This window comes from Clupea harengus, chromosome 11 (assembly GCF_900700415.2).
Source record: "Clupea harengus chromosome 11, Ch_v2.0.2, whole genome shotgun sequence".
In the NCBI taxonomy this organism is placed as follows: Eukaryota; Metazoa; Chordata; class Actinopteri; order Clupeiformes; family Clupeidae; genus Clupea; species Clupea harengus.
The window spans coordinates 15,365,320-15,391,504 of record NC_045162.1 but is presented as its reverse complement, the minus strand read 5'-3'; the positions used below and the strand labels follow the sequence as shown (position 1 = coordinate 15,391,504).

The following is a 26,185-nucleotide window of genomic DNA, read 5'->3' as shown; positions in this document are numbered from 1 at the left end:
AGGGCCTACGGTTAACTTGAAAAGAAATAGGCCTATTTATTGCTTGTTTTTTGATGATAAAAAAAAAATGAAAAAACATCCCCCCTCTGACAAATCGCACCCTGTTTATACACTATTTATGCAAGCCTCCGATTTTTATTCAGATATATTTTCAAAGTGTGCGCATCCCAGATGCCACTGGATCAGGACCTTTGGGCTTGCTGGAGCAAATCTCACATACCTTAAGCCATTTCACATCCTAAATATGAATCTTATTTTCGCCAAATCTGCATAGGCTTAAATTTCACAATAGCAACCACACATGCAATACAGTGGACTCAGTACAATTGTTCTAATCCACTATGAAGAGCCAATTAGTCAGCGTAGCGGTTGAGAAGAATCACGACACAGATGTGTATTGTGGAAAGACTGAACAGAAGGCTGAAGTGAGAGAAACACAACACCATGTTGAGATGGGTTTTGTCAGCAAACAGGAAGCTGTGTGTGGCTTGAGCATGTCTGGAGATGTGTGGATAAGTGTGCCAGTGTATGTGGTATCACATCCAAATGGAGTTGTCAAAGGCTATTCTAAAGCCTCCAACAGTGGGTCTATGATCACATCAAGAGCATCATTGGCCTTAGTCGTTATGCTCTGGGTGAGTGGTTACCTGTGTGAGCTGGGGGATCAGTCTTCTCTGTGTCTTGAGCCCCTCTACATGGCCTTCAGCAGGTTCATGTAGAAAACTACTGTGAATGAGATGAGGCCTATGCAAAGGCGCTTCCAGACAGATTCTTATGCTATGCCATCCGTTCATTGCTTTTGACAATAACCTATTTACAGCCCTCCTATGGCACCCCCCCACCCCAGTCCTACCCCAGCCCTACCATAGTCCTACCCCACCCCTACCATAGTCCTACCCCAGCCCTACCATAGTCCTACCCCAGCCCTACCATAGTCCTACCCCAGCCCTGCCATAGTCCTACCCCAGCCCTACCATAGTCCTACCCCAGCCCTACCATAGTCCTACCCCAGCCCTGCCAAGAACCACCCCAGCCCTGCCAAGAACCACCCCAGCCCTACCATAGTCCTACCCCAGCCCTGCCATAGTCCTACCCCAGCCCTGCCAAGAACCACCCCAGCCCTGCCAAGAACCACCCCAGCCCTACCATAGTCCTACCCCAGCCCTGCCATAGTCCTACCCCAGCCCTGCCAAGAACCACCCCAGCCCTGCCAAGAACCACCCCAGCCCTACCATAGTCCTACCCCAGCCCTGCCAAGAACCACCCCAGCCCTGCCAAGAACCACCCCAGCCCTACCATAGTCCTACCCCAGCCCTGCCATAGTCCTACCCCAGCCCTGCCAAGAACCACCCCAGCCCTTCCAAGAACCACCCCAGCCCTACCATAGTCCTACCCCAGCCCTGCCAAGAACCACCCCAGCCCTTCCAAGAACCACCCCAGCCCTGCCAAGAACCACCCCAGCCCTCCACTCAGGTCATACTCCACCGCTTCACCTCTGAAGCCCTTCACCTACTCCAGCCCTACCATAGTCCTATCCACTATCTGCCCCACCCAGGCCAATCCTATCCAAGAACTACCCCACTCCTACCCCTGCGCACCACCAATGTCATAGCTCAATCTCTCCACTCCTCACCCCTCCACCACAGCCCTACCCCAGCTCTGATCAATGTCTCAACCTAACACTAACCGTAAGCCTATTAACATCAGTCACTGTCAACAGAGTGTGTGCAGCCTGTGGACAAAAATGGGCCATTAAAATGAAAATGAACTCCAAAAGGAGCTCCATATTTTAGAACCCTTGTCCACATTGACCTTGATCTGAACCCTAGATTATTTATACTTTTCCCTTCCAACAGTTTCAACAGCTTGTTGACAGAAATAGGCCATCAAAATGTAATGGGACAATCATTTCTCACAGTGACTTGCCATCAAGCCTTTAGTGCCGTGCCCCCTATCACTGCCACTAGAGAATAAGTCAGAGTAAAGAATAAGTCATCATCATACTGTCCTTGAGCTTTCTAAAACTCTGAAAAAGTGAAACTCTGGCTGTAAAATCAACAGAACAAAGCTAGAGGTTGCCATGTAGAAGTACTTAAATGTCCTCCAATCTTGTGCAGCAGAGGCTACAGGCAAAGTATATCCTTGTGCATCTCAAAAAGGACACTCAGTACCTGGTCTTATGAGTAAACATCAGCAGGAGAATTTGTACTCATTCAAAATAATAAAAAAAAATCTCACATCATGTAAAAACACACGTGTTTCTTTAAGCATGAAATCAGAATCAAATGTGTGTCGATGTGCATTCTGTGGTAGTAGGGATGAGACTGATCCAGATGGCATATTCTGGCCATGAGCAGACTATTAGAGCAGACTAAATCACCATAACTGTATCACTATCATCCGAGAGAATGATAAAGCATTCTTGTAAACAGCCTGTCTAAATATAATCATAACAAATACTGCCTTGGCTACTGCTGACCAAGGAGTTTTCCCAGGTCCAGATTGCAATATATGTCTTTGGCACACGAATGCAATAAACCAACTGATTTCACACACCTCCTCATTGGCAAATAGCTAACCTGTGTAAAATAACTGTTCATTGGCAAATAGCTAACCTGTTTAAAAGAATTGAGGAGGACCAGGACATTCACCCTTTGATTGATTGAAGTCCATGCATTATGGAGATGGATGGAAGATGAAATGTGACCCTTGCTTATTTACTAATGCAACTTCAATTTCCTCTCCAAGCAGAAACAAGAAGGTTATTCATTGTACAAGGCAGGAGGGAGAATAGAAGTCTCATGTCTGTGAATGAAGGACTAACCTCCATGAACAGAATCAGATGTCAGAATCAAAGCACTTTACACATGAACACCTCAGACATCTACCCATTCATACACCCATTGCAGTGGTTGGTGGTTCAGTGTCTTGCTCAAGGACACTTTGTGAGGAAGAGTCGGGAACGAAATAGCAAACTTCTGATTGCCAAACGACTCCTCTACCTCCTGAACCACTATCGCCTGAACCACTATCCCACTATCCAAATTAAAACTGTATTATTCTTGTATTATGTCAGTAAACACTGTAACATACATAATTGCTTATTTGTAATGTTCTTGATCTGTGTAACCAAGTGTATTTGAAGAGTCTTTGAGGCATTTAGTGAAATTATAATAAAATACAAGATCCCCTTTAAAATTCTTTCCTTTGTGCAAAACACTTTCCACCGTTGGCAAACTGAGTTACTGAGTTTTGCCATATGGTCTTGACCACAGCAATTATAATCATTAAATGGCATACAGTACATAGTCCAAATGTATTATAAAAAGCATTTATTGATTGACCTATTACTTGCAAAATCAATAACAATGATTGGTTTGTTTGTTTCATTAACTTCCATGGGTCTTTTTAAGAATATTTAATCTATGGCAAATGAACACTGGCAAGGAGGAAATGTATTCCATCAATGCTCCAATCAATCAATCCTTACATTTGACCTTTCCATTACTGAAAATCCTTTAATATTTTATAAGACTTCAACACCTCCAATGCTGGAAACTGTATTGGTGCAAATATAGCCTACTGAAAAGGGTATAATAGATCAATACCATAATTTCCAAGTGGTTGAACAAAGCCAGACTCGAAAAAGTTCAAAAGTTCATGCCTGGCAAATGTGCGTGCAAAATATATTCGGATGAAGCACCAAAAAAGGCTTGAACACTTTTAATTCTGGTAAATTCCATTACTGGCCAGAAGATGTTTCATTCAGACTATTCCATGTTTTAATTTTACAGTCACAAATAAAGAAGCAAATATCAATATGGTAAATACCAAGAAAATCACAAAACAGCAGAAACCGCCCAGAAGGGTCAACACGAAAAGGTGCTATAGCAACCAAGAGACAACTCAAGAGCCGTGAATATCAAGATACAGTTCCCTTTACAGATTATTTTCAACAACCTTAATTAGCCATCTCTCAGGACCAAGCGACACAGCAGTCCAGTGCCTCGGACAGCTGCCCTTTGAACTAGAGGAGCCTACTCGGGCATATTTCATTCTCTGCCCAGGCTATGGCCATGAGCGACGTTTCTCTTATTAGACTTGAGAGTATATATTTACCCATCTACTTAGTTATTCTGACCTTTTTCGCTTAACAGCCTTTTGCCGAGAGCCCCAGTGGCTTAACAGTCATGTCGGAAGGACCGTGGAGCAATTGGGGGGTTATGGGATTGGCTTGGGGAGATAAATGAACATGCCACGTGCCACATGCTGTATAGGTTTAGCAGCAGATAGATTTTAAAGCAAGCCAGAAGACCTTTGGGAATGAGACTGCCGTAAAGAATTATTGCTATTGCAACAGCTAAAGTAATTTATCGGTTCAAGGAAACATTCTGGATACAATTCCTTTAATATGCGATAAGATAATTTAAGCAAGATTATCATTTATCTTTTAGTCGCTGTAGATTTGATTGCAAAAGGTATTGTATAATACAGAGCACCAAGCCACTAGTCGCCAGGCGCACCCACTAGGTGGTTGAGTGAGCACTCAAAGGAGAGTGCTTTCACAAACCCTTACAGCAGCGTGGGTAGAGTGGACAGCCAGCTCCTTCTCGCGGAGCAAAATCTGTCGAATTTACACCGACCTCTGGCTTTAGCATGGTGTTTCGTGCAGATCACAAAGGTGTCTAATTAGGACCGTGCGAGCAGTTCTACTGGTAAAGTTTTCCGAGTTGTGCCGAAAGCTGGAGATTGGAGACACGCACGGGAGAGATGGAGCTTCCAACTATGTCCGCTTCTGACTTAGCAGACCTCTACTCTGTCATTCCGTACAATGTCACACATGATGATTTCTTGGGACTTCTACCCAACAGGAGTGTCGACACACAGACCACAAGAAGTGCTGCGGGTATCATTATTTCCATATGTATAACAGCTCTGTATTCTGTCATCTGCGTGGTGGGACTCCTCGGAAACATACTGGTTATGTACGGAGTAGTGAGGTAAGAGCAATAGTCTTATAGAAGGCTGCGGGCGGCTGTGTAAAGCGCATGAAGTGGATAAGAAAGTTGCACTTATTTTTGTTTAAAGACTGGATGTCATTGTTAGACGCACCCCACACAACACACCACTCATATGATGATATATGCTGACACATTATGCAACGATGAATTTTGTGAATTGTTGTGTGCTGCTTGCTGCACGATCGTCTTGCTTCACAGGGCACTAATTGGCGCGGTGTCTTTTGGCAACAGTTCCTCAATAAGACATCACATTCGATCAAAAAAACTTGACATAGGAGTGGACAAAGCAGTCTTTATGAGTTCTGTAATATCAAGGCATGTCTTCAATCGCATCATTATTTTTCTCCATGAATAGGAACATGGGTGTATTCAAGCTGAACATACAGTATAGGCATTCACGGACATGGATGGTCAAGTCTTTTTAGGACTATTCAAAACTTTTTAAGACAGACTAGTTGTCATCTTGACGAAATTTCACCAAATTTCATAATTCAGTGATATACTTTTCAGTTAATTGAAAGAATCCTTGTCCAGAAATCCCACATATACCCTTAACAGCACAGTAAGAAGGAACACTGTCTGCACTCTCATAGATCCTGCCTGACAGAACCCCTGCTTGAGTCCATGGCATCCATGTTGATGTTCAGAGCAAGTATGGCATAGGAGTGTTGCATGTATGATGAGTGCACGGTTTGGAATCAGGGCCAAGCTCCTCATCGGAGGATCAGAGAGGGGTGAACAGGCAGTGGGCAGTGGTGTGGGGGTGGTCTTCTGGTGATAACAGGACAACAAAAAAGAGTGTTTCACAATGGTTCCCATTCATTCTACAGAAAATGACAAAAGGCCAAAAGGTTGATGCTATTCCATACAATATTCCATACAATATTCCAACCAATCAACAACATTGCTTCAGGAGCATGGAAGGGAGTGGTGTACTTGATCGGCTGTTGAGCTCAAATATCAATAAACTTTTTGTTAGGATCAAGGACTGCAGCTTTTATGAAGTGATAAAAGCACAGCACATAGCTTAAATACTGTTACCTGGGTGGGATCAGTGAATCCAGCACTGCGCTTCATAGATCTTTTCCAAAAGTTTTTTTTTTTTTTTGTCAGACAATGCAGATGCCTGACCTTGTACTGATGGCTTGTCATGCTATTTGTAAAAATCCAACACTGTCTTAAAACATTCATTTACTGAGGAGGGAGACCTTGTCTGCTTTTGTTTTTGTTCACAAAATATCTGTTGACAGTAAGGAAGACAAATAGGTTTTCAAAACAAAATACTCAGCTCAAGGCAAGAAGACAGAGTGAGCACCAGAAGATAAAGCATTTCTGCTGTTTTCACCATAATATAGTGTATATGTCTATATATCGATATCTAATAATCTATATCTATATATCTATCTTTCTCTCTCTCTCTCTCTCTCTGTTATTTATATATATATATCAATACTATACTAAAAATACATAAATAACAAATAAATAAATGTATACAATATATATATATAGCTTTATAATATAGCATCTTCTATTGCTGCAATAATGTATCTTGTTTTTGCCAAGTATCACAATTTTACCTCTACATTTTGCTCTTTGTGAAACTGAGATTCCAAAAAGCCTGGGAGGGTGCGCACCCCACTGACTATGTGTGACACGTCTGAAAGGGATTGCACATGTGTAGTCTGCATAGCCGCTTCAGTCTGCACAGATAATCCTCTAGCTCTCCAGCACAGAGCCATCTAGGATGAAGTGCTTGAAATTACGTTAGAGAAGTAGAGATCCGCAAAAAGGCTAATGTTTGTGAATGACGTGTCAGCTAATGTGGTTGCCAACTATTTGGCTAATGTTGCCGTTGAAGGCTTTACGTAACTGAAATCAAACTGCGCACCTAGTTGAAATTATAACAGAGACAAATCAAAATATGTCGTTCACGGTGTCTGACATTTTCCAAGAACGAAACAACAGATGGTCTCTAGCTACCCTCTAATACTCCAATGTCACTCCTGTCTGTGGCATACACATACTCTTGCTGCATTCCCATTGTAGAAAATTACTATCAAGCATTCTTCAGTCTCAGGCTACTCCACCATGGCATGGCTGACAGAGACAGAAGTCCCAACACCATTAGGAGACATCTTACAAGAGAGGAGGTTAATTGCAGCAGGCCAGCACAAGAGATGATTTCCAAAGCACTCAACTTCAAACACAAGTCGTCACATACACAGAGAAGAGCCAGGATATATCAGAGAAATGCTTGACAAAGTTGATACATTATGCCCTAAAACAGAACTGCAGAGAGGTCATCAAGTTTGTCTTACTTCTCCAACACCCAATGAAACAGCTCATCTTTTTCAACCTCAAACAATGTGTGCAGCTGGGTGAGAGAACACACATGTAAGGAGGCACTTCTAAAGAGAGACTAGTCATCCTCTATTATTGTCTTCAAAATGGTTTTGAACTTTTGGAATGAAGGTTCAGAGGACAATTGTCTCTGCGTGGATACAGGAGGGTACCGATTTAAACTTCACGTTGCAGAATACTGGCTCCGAGATTCACCACTCAGCCATTTTCCTCATCTCCAGAGCCTTTCCCTCACGCCAAACATGCTTCAGTGAACACAGACCCTCAGCCAGCACACAACAGCACATCAAACAACAGTCCCAAGGAATTAAAAGAAAGGACCACAGTTAAACAGTGTTAATGAATTAAAAATGCACACTGCAAAGATATAGATTTCAGTGACTATTTTCTATTTCATTCAAATACGTATGTAGGCCTTATATCTTTCTGCAATATTAGTATTGTTGGCTTATTGTACAGATCAAATTATCTTTTATTCCTGTGGCCTTACCTAGACCACTTTTTATCCAATTAATGATTGGCAATGACCATTTACCTTCCTCTCTAGAGTATGCCCTGCAAAACACATTTGAATGGTACTCCATTTGAAGATGTCCTGGACATGTGAACACAGGAGGGCAAAGAAGTGATAAAATGCAGACCTGTAGAATTAGGTCATAGTAACACTTCCCTGGTTTGTAGGTGGACAAGATCTTATATTTACAAAATATTCACTTTAACAGACGTGTATTAAGTTTGCATTTACTTGATATGTAAATCTGCACTAAACTCAAAGTTAAGATAATTATATCAATAAAGCTCAGGGATTCTACATTTAGATTAGATTTAGCTAATGTGTTTATCGAAAGTGACTTACAGCCTAAGTCAGGTATCAATGTTACAAGTATACCTGCTCCTAGGGAATTTAAGTCAAGACCACTGTATTTTTAGCACTTTGCTTTACCAATGAAGGGACACGAACACATACATAACGTACATCGAAGCACACCAGTGTTTCCCAAACAGCAGATTGGATGTTGCTTGTTTCGTGTCACAGTGTAGCGTGGATAAGCAGGCGTGGGGAAAGATTGTGGGTCTTATGTGAAGTCTCTGGTGTGAAAACAGTATTCTGGCAAAGATTGTGAGTGACTCAACGGTCCAACTTAACAGAGAGTACCCTGAATTGCCATGCAGACTGGAGAGCTTCCAAATTAACCTGCTGTTCCTGGCTCTCTGTTATCATGTTCATAATGATCTGGAGATGTGTACCCTGGGTGGTCATTTATTAATTAGTTTGTAATTTACAGTATCAAGATCACATTTTTCTAAAGCTGATTTGGCTGGGAGAGAAGCCAGAGGTGGCATATCGTATGTAATGCATTGGTATGAAACAGTATGCTTTAGAATAAGACATCTCAAAGATAAAAAGTTAACATTTTATTGTCTGCTCAATGCATGCTAGTCCTCAGTTGTCTCTTTGGTAGTCCAAAAGCAGACAGCATGAATACTCCAATTTCATGCAAATTGTTCTGTGATGGCTTTGACCAGCATCTGTCATTTTATACTGTATATTTTGTTTACGTGGTCTTGGTTCATGTTTTGTCAACAAAACATTCTATCCACACTTCCCATCAGATATACCAAGATGAAGACGGCAACCAACATCTATATCTTTAACCTAGCATTAGCTGATGCACTAGCCACCAGCACGCTGCCCTTTCAGAGTGCGAAATACCTGATGAACACCTGGCCCTTTGGAGAGCTGCTCTGCAAGCTGGTCATCGCCATCGACTACTACAACATGTTCACCAGCATCTTCACCCTCACAATGATGAGTGTGGACCGGTACATCGCCGTGTGCCACCCAGTGAAGGCGCTGGACTTCCGCACCCCCGCCAAGGCAAAGATCATCAATGTCTGCATCTGGATCCTCTCCTCGGCTGTTGCTGTGCCCATCATGATCATGGCTGTAACCGTCCCTATGAGGGACAAAGGTAAGAGTACTGATGGCTGATGTTGTGTTGTGTTGTGTTGGAGTGGGTTGTGTAAACAAAGCCCTGCAAGGTCACGGCTGTTTTCTGCATTGGCATTGTGTAAGTTCTATATGATGTTGAAACATTTAAGAATCACAACATCTGGTGGATGAAGGCATGTGAGGGTTGCGGTTAAAGTAAAAGCTTGTTGAGGTCCCGTTAGGCCTGTCAGCGCTGCTGCTACCCGTTGTCTTCTCCTCCTCCTACAGGCATAACCATCTGCACACTGAAGTTCCCCAACCCAGACTGGTACTGGGACACGGTCACCAAGATCTGCGTGTTCCTCTTTGCGTTCGTGATTCCTGTTCTGGTCATCAGCATCTGCTACGGCCTGATGATCCTGCGCCTGAAAAGCGTGCGCCTGCTCTCCGGATCTAAAGAGAAGGACAGGAACATGCGGCGCATCACCCGCATGGTTCTGGTGATAGTTGCGGCCTTCATCGTCTGCTGGACACCCATCCACATCTTCATCATCGTCAAGACCCTGGTGAGGTGGACACCAGCAACCCGCTGGTGGTGGCCAGCTGGCACCTGTGCATCGCGTTGGGCTACACCAACAGCAGCCTCAACCCCGTGCTCTACGCCTTCCTGGACGAGAACTTCAAGAGGTGCTTCCGCGACTTCTGCCTGCCGTTCCGCTCACGCATGGAGCAGAGCAGCTTCTCACGGGCACGCAATGCCACCCGCGAGCCCGTGTCTGTGTGCGCCGCCTCGGAGTCCGTGAAGAGGCCGGCATGACTAGGCGTGGAGCGAGAGCCCCCAGGTGTGGGCCCGCAGAGTATGACTCAGGACCTACAGACAGAGGTCACTCAGATCTCCACCACAGAGTTCTGACACGTTCCACCTAGTGGCAAAGGCCCTAAAGGACTACCACTGAGATTTCTGCAGAGTGCCCTTTCTCTCTCTTTCTCTTTTCCTCTCTCTGTATCTGTATCTGTCTCTTTTTCTCTCCCTCTCACCACCTCTCCTTATTTCTATATCTCTCTCTCTCTCTCTTTGTGGTACAGGGAAAATGGAAGAGAAAATTAAATCACAGCTTAAGAGTAGTTTCTGAGAACTCAACATGACATCTTACAATATCCAGAGGTCATAACTGAATAATGGGGTATGTCATTATCCTCACAACAGAATCCAATACACCCTGTGATTTGTCATAGATCTTCTAAAATATAAATGTTGACACTGGACAAAAATGAAAAAGAGGAAGGGGAAAAAAGCGGGCATGGGCAAGTGCAGTGGGCTTGAGCACTCGGAGTATACTGGATGTGACAGTCTGGCTGCTCTGTCTATTTCACTGCACATCTGAGTCGCTTGGATGTTTGTGGGCTGCTTCCAACCCCAGTGGCAAGTGGTGTCACTTTGTAGCCTGCACTCCCATGTGGGTACGATTCCTTGCAGAACTAAAAAAAAAAGAAAGCCCAAGCAGTCAGCGATGCATGCAGACAAGAGGAAGATGAGAGATAGACCAAACCTCATGGTCACACTGGGAGGGTAATGGCAAGGGAGGAACAGACTCAATGACTCATCACAACATCAGACAAGGGACTAGGAAGAGGCAAAGCTGTCTGCTTAGATTTTGGAACTCTCCTTATGATGGCATTGGGCCCAGAAACGATGATGTAAAAAGACATTCACAGATCATAAGCCTTACTACTGACCGCTTCATCATGACTGTAATCAGATTTGACAGTGTACATTCAAAGACCACAGAAAAAGATGAGGGAGAAGAGAAAAGATTTGGTCCCATGAAAGTACAACGAACAGAGAACAGGAAGTGATCTCACATTTCTCACAATTTAAACAAAATTAAATATATTGCTTTGTTGCAGGGAGAGTCATGTAGAATTTCATTCTGCGTGTATTTTGTCAATGGCATGTGTTATATTGAAAAGCAGTTTTGTGTTGAAGAAGTGATGCTTTGGATATTTTAGTGGTTAAGGGTGAACACTGGCAGAGGACGTCTAATGTACATACAGTCTCTTCCAGAAGCACTGATAAAGCACCAACATCTAGTAACTATTTCAAAACAAGCTTCTGCTAGATGTTGCATTCAGTATGGCCTTCAGAGTAAAACAATGAGAACTCAAAGACCTGTTTTAAGATGTGATCTTGGCCTATCGAACTGCAACAAGGGGGCCAGTGAGACATTGACGAGGGCGGTATCTACCTCTAGCAGTGAGTCCATTGTTCCTTTCTGCCTTAAATGGATAGCTTTTTAAAAAAATGTCTGGGATATTTATTGCTGTTCATAGCTGTCAGATAAGTCGCTTTCATGGCCTTTGTGACAAATGTATTTATACTGCCCTAAAGGGACATTTTGTAATGCTGGTTGTTGCAGAGACCTCCTCGCATCCATTTTAAAGTGTAATACTTGGTCATTTTTGTGGTCATGGGACAAATATGGGATCTACTTTTGGAGTTCTATACGTTTTTGCACAAGTGCGTAATGTGGTCAAAATACAGTGGGTATGCTGACACCTACTCATATGTTTAAGTTAGTGAGAAATGTGTTATGTGGTTTATAAAATGTGTGTAAATGTGACTTCAAAACTGAACAGTTGTAGTTATCTTTTGTTTATCATCTGAGTGAAGTGTTTGCTACGATGCTACTGAATAATATTAAGGGGGTGAAATAAGCATGCTTATAAGCATTGCATGCTTTTGGTAGAACAGTTGTTAAATGGGTATTTAATTTTAGAATAACATCAAATTCAAAAGGTAAATTCTGCTCAAAATGGATATAAAAAGCCTTGTTCAACAGCTGTATACTATTATACACATTAAATGTATTGGTTTTAAAGCATCTCCTTTAACTTTTTAAGACAGGCAGAAAAAAAGGGTGCCATATTATCTCCTAGGACCTGTGATGACACCTTCTTTTACAGGGTCCATGGAGGAGAAGTATCATTTGGAAACCTGGACAACATGTGGTCACACCTGACAGCATCAATGATAATGCCAGCCAGTGCATAGCACCAGGTCCGCCAATAGTGGGGTCAAAGGTTACAGATGACAACATGTGGTCACACTTGACAGCTTTAAGGATGATGGCAGCCAGAGCATAGCACCAGGTCCGCCATAAGGGGGGGGGTCAAAGGGTACAGATGACCCAGAGCCCAAAGCTGCAGGGGGCCCATGTAAAGGTCTATGATTAGATAGTGTGTTAGAGAGGAGCGCTGTTGCGCTGAGCGCTGATGGAACATGTGTTGCTGTGCGCAAATCGGAGGTTTGGAAATCATCTTGTCCCTGGGCCTAAGCAAGACACACAAATTTGAGCATGAATATAAGTACAGATCTTACACTGAGAGGTTGAGCGTATTCAAACAGCAAAAGGTGTCAGAAAGGTGGCCCAAATCTGGCCTCATTAATTATTCACATACCAGTGAAATGGAAAGAGGCCTAATGTAGGTCACCCTAGCCATAGAAGAAAACAAAACATTCATATTTCAAGAAAGTCTAACACGACTCAAATATCAATACACAGCCCCTTTATGCTCCCTTTATACAAATGGATACATGAACCATCTCCACACAACAAACAATGGGCTTTGGTGTCAGCAATATCAATGGGTCTCCAAGATATTCAAGCCATTCAGACAAGGCAGTATGCACTTGCACATTGTGCTGACAATATAACTGAATTCCTGGTGGGCACTGAAAGACAAAGGTTACCCTGACAACTGAAAGAGGTAACAGAAACATCTGTAACAAGACAAGAAACACGCACACAGCTATCTGTTTTCAAAGGTCCAAAACCCAGTAAGTGCATAAAGGTGAGAGTCCTTTGCAGTCGTCTGAAATGGATTCATTAAATATTAGAAAACTCCGAGGTGTAGAAGAAAGATGGGCTTTTTTGGTATATTGATATATAAACACACACACACACACACACACACACATTTAAATGATTGTTTTACCAAAAAAGAGCATTTTTCTTCTATATATATATATATATATATATATATATAATATATATATATATATATACACACACACTTACACTAAATGCATCTTACACTCAGCAGTCCTTTTGCACAAGTTGTCTTAGAGACCACATTTTGAAAATATGATTTTGTGGCCGATTGGCCTTGACAGGCTGTAGCATCGCTCCCTTGAAAATGACCATATTCCACTGACGTGGAAACAATTGCCTAACGCACCATTAGCCAATGTTTTGCAGGACTTAACAAAGAGATACGCACATTTTGTGAAACTATTCCCCAGAGTTGATGCTAAAATGTGAATGAGTGCACGACCCACATCCTAGCCGTTGTTCCCAATCATTTACATGGCTTAAGGTGATGTTCTTTTTAAAAATCAGTGCACACGAAATAGAATATTTAGCTAAAAGCAGTTATATGTATTCCAAGGACAACTTCAGGACATTAATTCATCTAATGTTTCAGTGAAGCGAAACAAAGCAAATTTGTCCACCAAACTTGATGAAATGTGAACAGCACTACACCGTGTGCATGGGACAGTATGCTGGCACGAAACCTTGCAGCTTCAGATAAGTGAAGAGGAGAAATCCTAGATTTGTAGTTGCTATACCTGCAACTGCAAGGTCTAGGCATGCAATTATGCGATTGATGTCGATAGGCATCTGTGACACCTTCAGCTTGTGGTTGGCTTGAGCTGCCTGAGGCTGAAAACACAGCAGGGCGAAGCGAAGTGTGGCGACCAAGTGTAGCACGCTAAACCGAAGCAGCATCATGGCCCTTCAAGCATTCATAACCCTGCTGAATATTGCAAAAACTGCAATTCCCACGCTGAGACGCAAGCGCTCCTAGCATGATCTGAATATGAAGGGAGGGGGGGGCAGCAGAGAAGTGCCAGAGGACGTAAAGGACAATGAGCTGTGCTGATGTGAATATACACGTGTAATATGACCTTTTGAAAAAGGCATAACATTAAAGATTATACAATTCTTTAATATTTTATAATATCTAGACTACTTTTTTTTATCTTTTACAGTTTGAAAATAACCAAAAAGGAAATGGGCCAGAAGCAAAGGTTTAACCACCCAGCATGGTCAATTGTAACACCCCCTTTGGCAAGTTTCACAGCTTCTTGTAGCCAAGAAAGAGTCTTTCAATTCTTGTTTGGGGGATTTCGCCCATTCTTCCTGACGAAAGGCAGTAACACTTTATTTGGATGATCTGCCTACAGAGACTGTAGTACATTGTACATTGTAGTTAACAAAGTTCCAACAGATAGTTTGTTTCTAATCTGAGCATCTGTAGACAGTCTATAGGAGACCATCCAAAGGCAGAGCAACCCAAAAGGCTTCTAATTCTGTGAGATTCTTGGGCAGGCTTGCATGCACTGCTCTTTTGAGGTCTATCCACAGATGTTTGATGATGTTTAGGTTGGGGGACTGTGAGAGCCATGGCAAAACCTTCAGCTTGCGCCTCTTGAGGTAGTCTCTTGAGGTAGTCTATTGTGGATTCTTTTGAGGATTTCTGTGTGTTAAGGATTATTATCCTGTTGTAGAAGCCATCCTCTTTTCATCCTGATGGTGTGATGTTCGCTGCCAGAATTTGCTGGTAGATGACTTTCTTCCCTTTACCAGTGAAATGTTCCCCGTGCCACTGGGTGCAACACAAGCCTGTGTGATCGATCCATCCCTGTGCAACAGAGGTGTTCTTTTCATGAAAATCTACACCCTTTTTTTCTCCAAACACATCTATACCTATACCTGTTTTCTCCAAAACAGTTCCATTTATTTTTAACTTCATCAGTCCATAGGACAGCAGTGTCGACCATAGGTGCCCAAACTTTTGCATGCCACTGCATCATACAGTAGCAAGTATCTTCTCAGAGTAAAACACTATGCAAGTGGGTTATGCCCAGACAACAACAAAAAGAACAATAAATCTGTCAACATAACCTTTTCTGGTTAGAGGAGCACAGAGGATGATGTCTTCTCTAGTGCTGATGCATACTCACTGGAAGAGCTGGAGCATGCAGTGCTGATGCATACTCACTGGAAGAGCTGGAACATGCAGTGCTGATACAAGTCCAACTATCAGAGCAGACATAACGTTAACACTTGGGGACCGAATGTCCTTCCCTTTTTAACCCCTTACTGCTGAATCAACCTGCTTTCTTATCGCTCTATTATTTCTGTCTCATACACACCCCCCCGCCCAAACCCCTACAAACTCTAATGAGAATGTCTCCCTCTGTAAAATGGCAGTGTGTCATGTATGATGCCTTCCATCTCAGCTCTGTAAACATCAGGATGACTGCCCCCAACTAGGTGTCCTGTACTGCCTGAGCCGTGACCCAGTTTATCACTCAATCAGAGCAGAAGGTCACTAAACCGGCCTCCGGCTCCCAGAGCTCTGCGCAGTCTCTCTGCACTAGCTCTGTGGAGGTAAAGTAGACCTGTCATCTACAGGCCCATGTGTCATTTAGATGAGACACGAAATGAAATTGCGGAGAGCGCATCTTCATTGTGATATGCTGCCCACAAGTGGTTGAATTCAATTTAAACTGAATAAGCAATCTAAGTGAAGTACTAAGGCATCATTTGAAGTAAAAGAAATCGGAGTGAGAAGGATCTTGTTCTGGGTGCTCCTCTACCTTTTAAGTATGGACTAGAAACATGACAGTACGGTTGATAGTGCTCCCTCAAAACACATACATCTGATGCAGCGTGGTTACCCAACAACAAGCATTCAGGGCTTTGATGACCATGCCAAGACAAAAAAAAAAAAAGGAAAAATCATCTTGTGCACTGCTTAGCTCCTTGAGGCAATATTAACATTGCCATTAAGCATGATTTTGTATATACCATACTTTAACCAATTGGGGTACATGGGTCAATACGATCGTGTGAAGTATAAAAGGGTTGTTATGAAGATATAATGACACAAGGCATGCTCTACCAAACAGCTGAGCGGACTATAGTGACTAGAACTAGAATTTTTAACATTCAGCACTATGACAACAGCAAACTTCTAATTGAGCACAGGTAAGGTATCATGCGCCTCTCAGACAAAAAAGCCACACCTATAACTGCTAACACTTCTTTTACTGGTTGGATAAGTGACCATTTTGGAAAACCTGAAATTATCATTTTAGTGTTATTACTTATCATGTGGCAATAATTTCTATAAATATCCAAGAGTATGCCCCGGGCATTTGCAAAAGCACAATAATGGTTAACCAATTAGCCTTGTTCTTGTGGTCTTATGTATCGCTTCTAGGTGGAAACGATTCATTAAACTTAACCATCTGTTTGCCCGTTAATGAAAATTGTATACATTATCACATCAAGACCATGTGACATGGAATAATAAACAGTATATGTCCTATAAAAGGATACGCAGAGAGACAGATACACAGGGCATCTTGGTCCACAAGCATGTAACCTTTGTTCTGTTTCTGTTCACTGTATTGCTAGGGGCGACTGACAGACTGAAGCGTTCATACCTACATCACCCACGCCACAGGTGACACGTCTAAAGCAGAACATGGAAACATTTCCTTGAATGCTAGGAAGGAGTCCTAGTCTGATTAGAAATTGGACTGAGACTAATGAGCCTTATGCCTTACACCAGAATGGCTCACACTCATACAGTTTAAACTCTGTTCAGTTCATGTTCACATTACCTACCACAGCTGTGGACTAAGGATTGACCTCTTGTGGGCAGTAAAGATTGGCTGCCTCTATGTCAGCCAATGAGAAACACACTTGGTTACCCAGCTACGTAAGAGGATGGCCAACATTTAATAGCTGAAAACTTTGAACAGAAGCACTTTTGCGGAGAGACTGCTGATACTGAATGTAAATATTTCGTTTTTCTCAGGCGCTTTGGTACGTTTCTTTAAACTAATGTCCTTAGCGTTTTAAAACAGTAAGTTCATTTCTTGAAACAATTCGTACAAACAGCACCACACATTGTATTCCAAATTTCGTTGTATGCAAATACAATGACAATAAAGATTTTCAATGAAATACCTGCAAAAATCTGTAACTTGCTCAAAATCCGTAGTTTATGTCTCAAAAGTAAATATTTATGCCAATAAACATGCCAGTGCCATTAGAGAGGAAAGTCAGTCAAAAGGCTTAGTTATGTTATGTTGTCCTGAAATTTTTTTCCTTATTTTCAAATGTTCAGTTTACTTTAACTTCTGTTCAGTTTACTTTAACGACTTTAACTTCTAATCTAAGAAATGTACCCGAGCGAGAAAAAAGGTGTTTACTGTGCTATTTTTCCTTTCAAGCCTCCGCACATGTAAACAACCAAACCCAACACACACATACATACACAAATGCCCTCTCACACAGCCATACAAATACACAACCACATCCACTGCACATTTATATACACAAACATCCTGACCCAATTAGACTGTACGTCTCCCTTCATCAAAATAACTCCACGGATTAGATCGTCCAGTTGTGCACTGTGGATCTCTGTGTCCATCATATCGATCTACTCTAGACCACAACAATAAATATATTTTAAAAACACACAAAAACAACACGCTCTCACACACACACACATACAAAAAAAAACATCATCTGAGATACAAACATGCTTTAAAAGGACTTACACGCACGCACACACACACACACGAGCTATTTGTGCACTTTGCTCAGCCTTTCTTGTCTGACAGATGTCTTCTCTGCCGTCCCATCCTTGGCCGTCCGAGAGTGCTGCATATGTGGGGGGACAGGGAAGGGGAGGGGAGGGGCGGCAGCACTCAGTACACATCACAAACGAGTGGGTGCTGACTGTGTGAGCGTATGCAGGACTAATGAAAGGCAGGGCAAATCATCTATGTTTAGCCAGGCAAAAGAGGGTGGCTTTTTTTTCTCTCCAATTTTCTGTGGATAAAAAAAAAAGATAATTGAAAATCTGTGATGGTTACAAAAGCACTCAGGTGCTTGAAGTGCTCATTACCATGGCTTAGTGGTCACAACTCTCTTTCAAAAACATAGCTGCTATGTCTGCGTGCCTTGTTTTTGTTTTTGTATTTGTTTAGTGTAAAAAGCGAGTAGCATGTGCAACCTTTCTTGGTAGTCCTACAATAGTGAAGGTTAATCATGCTCACTACTAAAACACTACTTTTCTGGCCTTTTAAATATAGAAACTTATATTGTATACATTGATTGAAAGATGCTAGTCAAAGCATTCAGAGATATGGGATAGTAGCATAACAAGGACACAAGACATGAGAAAAGGACAAAAAAAGCATGATAAACTCAAACTAATACGCTCCCATGACTTAGTAAATGACAAAGTTAAGATAGACAGGGAGTTCTTGACATGGCCTTCAACAAGTAGGTGCAACAGATGAATTTAAACTGACACTGCCTCATCATCTGGCTAAATAAAAAAATTGATCCATTACTGCCTGTATACACAGCATCTGGTATTGTGGTGTGAGTTTAGGACATTGATCTGATTAATATTCTGGAGTATTTAACATCAGTTAAAATACACCAGAATGTTTTACAGATTAGTTTGGCAGCCTCTGCCAGTAGACACAAGGAGACTGAATGACTGAACATCATCAAAAATGAGAGGCTTATTTTCTTTTCCTATGGGGCAAAATTGGGTCAGCATTAGGAATGCACCGATACCAGTATCGGGTAGATGAACGAAAGGATAGATGTTAAAGTAACAGTATGTAGCAATTGTACTTCAGGGTTAGGGTTAGCTATTTTACCTTAAAATAACATCTTTAATAAAACTGGGGCGCTACAATGACGGAGTACAATGATGGAGAATGGCCTCTGTGCCATTGCCATATCAGGGTCCGTAGGCATATTACTGCGTTATGTAGGTTTCTGGAAGCCGCCCGGGTACCACTCAAAGTAAGCAAATTTCAACAGGTTTCGCTAGGTTTAGCCGCTAGCATCTCGTTAGCGATTAGCAATTCCTCCGTTGTGCTGGTTTAATGGAAGAGTATAGCCATGTCAGCGATTTGGGCTCATTTTAAGATAAATGACAACGACAGGAGTAAGGCACAGTGTAAGATCTGCACTGCTACGGTGTCGAGTGGCAGAAAGGAAAGTACTTTGTTTAACACAAGCAATTTAATTAAACATCTGAAGAGTACACATAGTTCACTAATGCTAGTGGCAAGACTAAAGCAACCAACCTTAACTTATGTCTTGCAAAAGAAAAAAAAACGCGCGCACAGACAGAGAGAGAGAGAGAGGTAGAGAGAAAGACTAATAGTGCCATATAGGTTAAGTGATTATTTGTGTACTTGAGCAGGAGACTCTTTTGATCCTTTTGTAACTGAAATGTGCTAATCCAGTAATAGTTCTGTTCACTTTTTGTTAAGTAGACTTCGTTGGGTTTGCTATGCAGCAAATTGAATTGCCTTTATCTGGTTATATTTGCATTTTGTCTAATGTGATGACATTGTCTCTTTGAAGGCTTTTTTTGTTGTTAAAACCAGAAAGCTCTGTTTATTTTTGGCTCGGGATAGCCTTCTGTTAATTTTGTACTATAGGCTTGACATAATCTGCAGAGGATAAAATTAAATCTGCCTCCAAATTAATTGCACTTTCATGGATACCAAATCTAAGAAGTATCGGTATCAGTATTCGGTATCAGCAAGTAGAAATACTCGTATTGGTTTGTAAAAAAGTGGTATCGGTGCATCCCTATTCAGCTTGTTAATAGTGATTTGTAGGCTATATGATTTCACAATGGAGAACATCTTTCAATTTTTTTTTTTTTGGAAGAAACGCCTGCAACCATGTCAGCCTCAATGAAACCTCACCAGGCTTTAAAGTTGCTTTAAACCCAAATGTGCTAAGCTAAAGTTGCTTTACATGAAATGTTTCAACACATCCAAAAGCTATAGAGCCTGGTGTAACAATTATTTGCTTTCAGACTCAGAGGTTTCAGCACTGCAGTCGGTGAACGAAAAGTCAACACAGAAAATAATGTATTTTATTCCTCCTGCATGTATTTTCTGCTAATATCTCTTATTAGTTTGAGGCAAATATGTGGCCACACAGGAAACAAAACAAAAATTCAGTGAGCAAGAATTGGCAGAGGGAATAAATAAAATTAAATCTGCCCCGGCGGCTAAAAGCCTCCACTAATGGGGTCTAACTGCCGCTTGAGCGGGCGAGTTCAGAGTTCACGTCGGGGCATAGACTCCCAAGACAAGTCAACAGCTTGGCAGCTTTCTGTCCTCAGAAAGGGCAGTCTGCAGCAGCAGAGATATGTCATTATGTCATATGAGTGACAGCAGGCTCAGCTGTCCTCACGCTGAGTCCCTGGAACCTTAAAGAATCCGGCTTCTGCCGTTACTCTGCCTGTTGGTCCTAATCACCTGGCTTTTCTCATGGAAGGCTGCAGGACGCAGGAGTCAAATGAACTGGGTTCCTTCACATTTGCAAGGCAATCATATTCACCAGGATTAACATATTGTGTAATGGGATACAACAAATACGAACCGAATCTCTCTGTTCCACTTGTTTTCTCAGATCTCATCTGGTTAATCCCAAACATTTGCAGCCAAACAAGTGTTTTCTTCACCAGGGGAGAGAGGCTAGCTCATGCTAGACTGAGCATTTCACTATTTGTGGACAGAGCCCTCGCTCGTGCGAGCAGGGCCAGTGTGCATTATGCCAGGGCCGGGACAAAATTATTTCCAGACGCCCCCGCCCCCGCCCCCACCCCCCCCCAAAAAAAAAAAAAATACTTGACAGCAGGCTTGGAATATTCAAAGCTATGCTTTTTTTTGTTTTACGTCAACTTGACTCATTCAAAAATGTTCAAACCCGGCTTGAGTGAAGTCACATTACATTAGCCTAGGGCATAGACATATATACCTATGGTATACACAGATATACTTGCTCAATTTTCAACTGATTTACAAATAGTTTGGTTTCTTACAAACGTTATTAACGTGGTTATAATTCGGGATGCTTTTTGGATATTTTTAAGAAAATAACATAATTATTCATAAGTATGCAGTGTCATAACTACATCTCTGACGTTTATAACAAACCAACCCGTTTAAAAATCGGTTGAAAATTGAGCAAGTTATGGTTATTTAAAAAGTACAAACCACTACCAACACAATGTTATGGGTGCGCGAGCTGCCTGGGGCAAGATGGCCGCCATGTGCGGACGTTCGACTCCGTTGGCTGGCAACGCGGACGAGACATCTAGCCTTTATATATATCTATGCATCAGTGGGCCACAAATTACTTTCTGGTCAGAATGGAGGTCATAGACATATACTGTATATATGTCTATGATGGTGGTCCCTTGGACAAAACCAGTTGAAAACCCCTGGCCTAGGCCATTATCTCATGAAATAGCCTAATAATCACTTAACTTTCAATTAGGAACTCTCAAAATGATGGGTTTTTGACAATCACTTTTAAAATCTCAAGTGAGCGTTATGTAAAACACAATTCGCTGACAATGACACATGTCGGCTAAGTGAGTGAAAGTAAGTAAAGTAAAGACACACCATCAGCCCCTAAATTCACGCTAAATGTACGCGCTTATGTTGCCATCAGGTGCGCCTTTTTGGTAACAATCAGGGCTGTAGTGGTAAAATTAGAGGTGGGTAAACTATGAATTTTGTGATCAGACAGACCTCGACGCGAAGCAACGCAACACAAAGCGTCGCGACTCTGTAAGGGCGGAAACACACCAAACGCGTTTTTAAAACGGCAGACGCTTCAAAAACGCCTTGGCAAAGTGCGGCGGGTAAAACATTCGCAGGATCACCAGGCTGTTTTGCCCGTCGCCCAGGAAGCGGAGCTGCGTGCGCAACCTGCCTGGGCCGAGTGTGACATTGATAAGCGGTGCGCCCCCGCGCCTTGCGCTGGAAAGTTGAGAATAGTTCAACTTTCAAGCGCATCTAAAAAACGCGAGAAAGACGCAACGCGTGGCGGAGAAAAGGCGCACACGCACGGCGCGCCGTACCATAGGAAACAATGCATTTGCTAGCGTCCCGTTTTTAAAAACGCGTTTGGTGTGTTTCGGCCCTAAGGCTGTCCTGGCTATATTCCATTATGTTATCAGTTAAAGTGATATTAAATCAATGACAGTGAATACATGTGTTTGTAGTTTATTCAATTTCAAGAAAACAGTAAAGAAAAGTATGTGTAGGCCTCACAACAATGAAGGGGGTGGAGGGGGAGACAAAAGAAAGGACCTCTACAGGACCTAAAAAAAAAATGTAAGGCCTCTGGAAACAGGCACTGGGTGTTACAGCTGAAAAGTATAATATAAAAAGAAACCATGCTGCAATTAAACACTTCCCCTGTTCTTTAACCATTGAAGAAACCTCCAATGTCAACACAACACAACAACACAATTGCTATGTATTAAGACGTACGGGCAGGGGAGGCTGTACCTCATCTCAGATTGCGCAATCCCTCACAAACTGGGTTGAGCACATGCGTAGAACCTTCTTAGTATTGCTGATCTGACATAAAAAAAATAATAAGAAAAATCACGGAGGGGAGGCAAACAGTACCTCTGCCTCACCGGTCGGGTTGATGCTTGTTCTGCTGTTTCTTTTCTGCTACACTTATATTTGACCTTGACCGCAAAAATGGAAGATTCTATAGCTAAGCTAAAACATTTCACTTAGTAATTCACTTAGCTATGTCTAACTGGTTTGCAAAGAATCTGTCTACAATTTTCAATGAATTAGCCTAATCTACAGCGATATGCGTGAGGATAATTACTCATGCATCTTCAATTGCTGAAATAATTGACGTTTTATTAGGCCTATTTAGATGGCACCGCGAAGACTGGCTTGTTACCTGCATCATCGTATTTGCAAGCACGTTATTAATAGTTTGTCCGTCTTAATGCGATGTTGTCCGAACCAAAACAACGTTTAAAAACGTCAATTGATCTTCTTCAATCTTACTTTGTACTTGAGGCCTTTTGCGGGCATCTGTGGGAGTGGGAGCACTGATGGTCTCTTCAAAAATCACCTGATATCCATGGCTAATTAATCCATTCCGAACAGGTAGGCAGGCAGGCTAATCCACAACGTGTATGTGTTTACATACTTCCTGGATCCTGATTGGTGTCGCCGCTGCAGCCAAGGCACCGATTGGAGGTCACAGACCAAAATACAGCGCAGATGAAAATGATTCAGACTACAGCGTTTATATGTTCAACAATTTGAAATGTAGGTGTTTTAAAACGACACCAAATTTATTTCTGATTATTCCAACGGCAGAATACAAGGCCCAGGGAACTTTGAGGTGCGTAAACGCCACTTACAGGTGCGTAAACGATATTTAGAGGTGCGTAAACGCTATTTCCAAAATTCCAGAGGTGCGTAAACGGCGTTTACGTGCGTTTACCCTCCACTACAGCCCTGGTAACAATATCATGTTTTAGGTCCTTAAAGTCCAGATTAGCGATTTTTTTAACCTGGGCACTATTTTTCCATCTTTTTGGGTCCACATTTAGGGACAACATTGAGTTAGAACGCCATAACCGGCAACCTCAAAACAGCTATAATACAATGTAATCCAATGACATGCGTAAACCTTACACAAGCTATTTAATGTCAACTCATTGGCCGGACTTAAGGGGTGAGAAAGGCAGGATTCCAGCACGTATGACAGCGTGCTCTGATTGCTTACAATTTATTGGTAATGCAGTCAAGAGGAAAAAACATCTCAGTTCATCAACATCTCCCTCTGCCTCTCTCATATTAGCGGTGAATGGGTGCCAGGGTGAAACAGCGGCATGGGCCATCGAATCAGTGGCAACACATTGTGTCTCAGCAGAGAGGGAGATACACTTCTCACTAGTTCTATGGACATTGCAAACATACGAGCGGCACTGAAAGCAGAAAGCTTTTGATAAATACAAATGGTTGCTTAATAATAGTAATTAGTGATGCAGGTCGGGTAAGCTTAGCCTACAAGAGTAGCTTAGCCTCTCGGTCTCTGAGAACAGGCACCGGAATTTTACCCCAGAGTGGAAATGCCATCTGTCAGTCTCCCTCAAATAGAGGGCAGGTCCTGTCTCACGTCCTGATAGCCAATACTCTGTATTACTAAACTATAAAGTAGGACTCCCACACATCTAATTTATAATTATAGCCTAGCATAATATAGTGCATCCTATCAGCAGTCTCATCATAAATTTGCGATTATGGTTTTAGCCTACGAAGGTTTCCCCTAAATGGTATCCGTAGCTTTCTGTTTAGATTACACCACCAACACTTTTTTTGTTGGTCAGCTAGATCTGATGAGGCTACCGATACGGAGGCTACGCAAAAACAAATATATAGCTGAATTTCACTATATAGAGCAAGAGCAAACAGCATGAATGGGAAACATTAGGCTACAGAAAGATGGCTCTACGGGACAAACGTGGGGATGAAACGAGAGACATCAATTAAGTGCTTACAGAAGAGACCGTTAGCACATCAAAGGACTGATCGCACCACGAGTCTTGGAGGACCCATTCTTTCTTCCTGCCCACATACGTTATTAGTCATTTTGCAGACTGGAGTGGAGGGAAAACAGAAAGCAGGGAACCCGATGGGTACATTAGTTTCCCGCGAGGGCAACAAAAACAGGCGGCTAGCTTTGATCCTAACCTTATGTATGCCAGTGTCACCCTTCAATGTCTCGAGAAGTAGGCTACCTTTTATCCAGGATTTCAATTTCATAGTGAGCAAACACTTTCCCTCTCCCCTTATGTTCACGACAAGGTCTATGGCGTGAATGACAATACACAAGTGATTAAGAACCACTGTTGCACCGGTAGCTCTGATCAATGACTGACTCCTGCCCTCTAGTGGCTAGGCGCTTGCCATTACACAGTACCGTTTAGATTTATATTGACCGTTTGTAAAGCATTTACGTGCACAAATACACAACAGATAGGGGAGAGCGGGGTAATGTGGGACACCGGGTAATGTGAGACACCCCCTGTATCTAGGCAACGGAACACATTTGTGGTCATGTGACCATTATGTTTTCAAGCCCCTCCCATTCTCCCCTTGCCATGAAGGAGAGGTTGGTGCTGGTGCTGTGGAAAGTATGTTTTTTCACAAAAATGTGTTTTTTGCATGTAAAAGTAAATGTTCTTGATGTGAACTTAATCAACTGTTGTGTCAAAGCAAATTGATTCAGGTAGAAAAACTTATATCATACATGTTGATGAACTTCCAACATATAAAACCATGTGATTGATGCTAGTGAAGATAAGCCTGAATTGCTAAGAGATGTTGTTTTTTCTAAAAAAGTGGCTGTGGGGTAAAGTGAGACAAATGCTGTGGGGTAAAGTGAGACACTGTGGAGAGAGATCTAACCCTGGCAAAACAGTCCCCATCTACCAGATTGCAGGACTTTTGAATGAGGCCTTCTTGTCAGCTGTGACACCACGGAATATCACTTCTGGATTCAGGTCCACTGGGATTTTCCCATATAACCGAGATATTTTCCCTGAGGAAGCGTTTGCACCAAATGAACCACCTGCAGATGAACCACCTGCTGCAGATGATCCACTCGCTGATGCAGGTCCATCCACTGCGCCTGGTCCACATGGATGTGCTTGCCAGCTGACTCAGATGTGCCATGTGTTCCGAGCCGACCTGGATGTGTCTCCTCGTGAAATCCTACCACTTCCCAAATGTCCCCCCAGAGCACAAACCAAAAGAAAGCGTGTGAAGACAGCCATCCTAACTGATACTCCTGAGAAGCAGACAATAGAAAAGGCTTATGTCTCTTAGTTTTGACGATGACCGTGCTGAGTAGTCTTTTACGGTGCCAGTGCGGTTAGTACGTTATTTCCTGTTTAT

At 42.4% G+C, this 26,185-nt stretch overlaps 1 protein-coding gene across 1 annotated transcript; it reads left to right on the top strand.

Annotated features, from left to right (window-relative positions):
* The first annotated feature begins 3,363 nt into the window (after positions 1-3,363).
* On the top strand, positions 3,364-12,194 carry oprd1b (opioid receptor, delta 1b). Its single transcript, XM_012838693.3, is given in 4 exon segments — positions 3,364-5,000; positions 8,997-9,355; positions 9,604-9,882; positions 9,885-12,194. Coding segments are annotated over 4 exon segments (1,116 nt in total). The 5' UTR covers positions 3,364-4,770; the 3' UTR covers positions 10,133-12,194.
* The last annotated feature ends 13,991 nt before the right edge of the window (positions 12,195-26,185 follow it).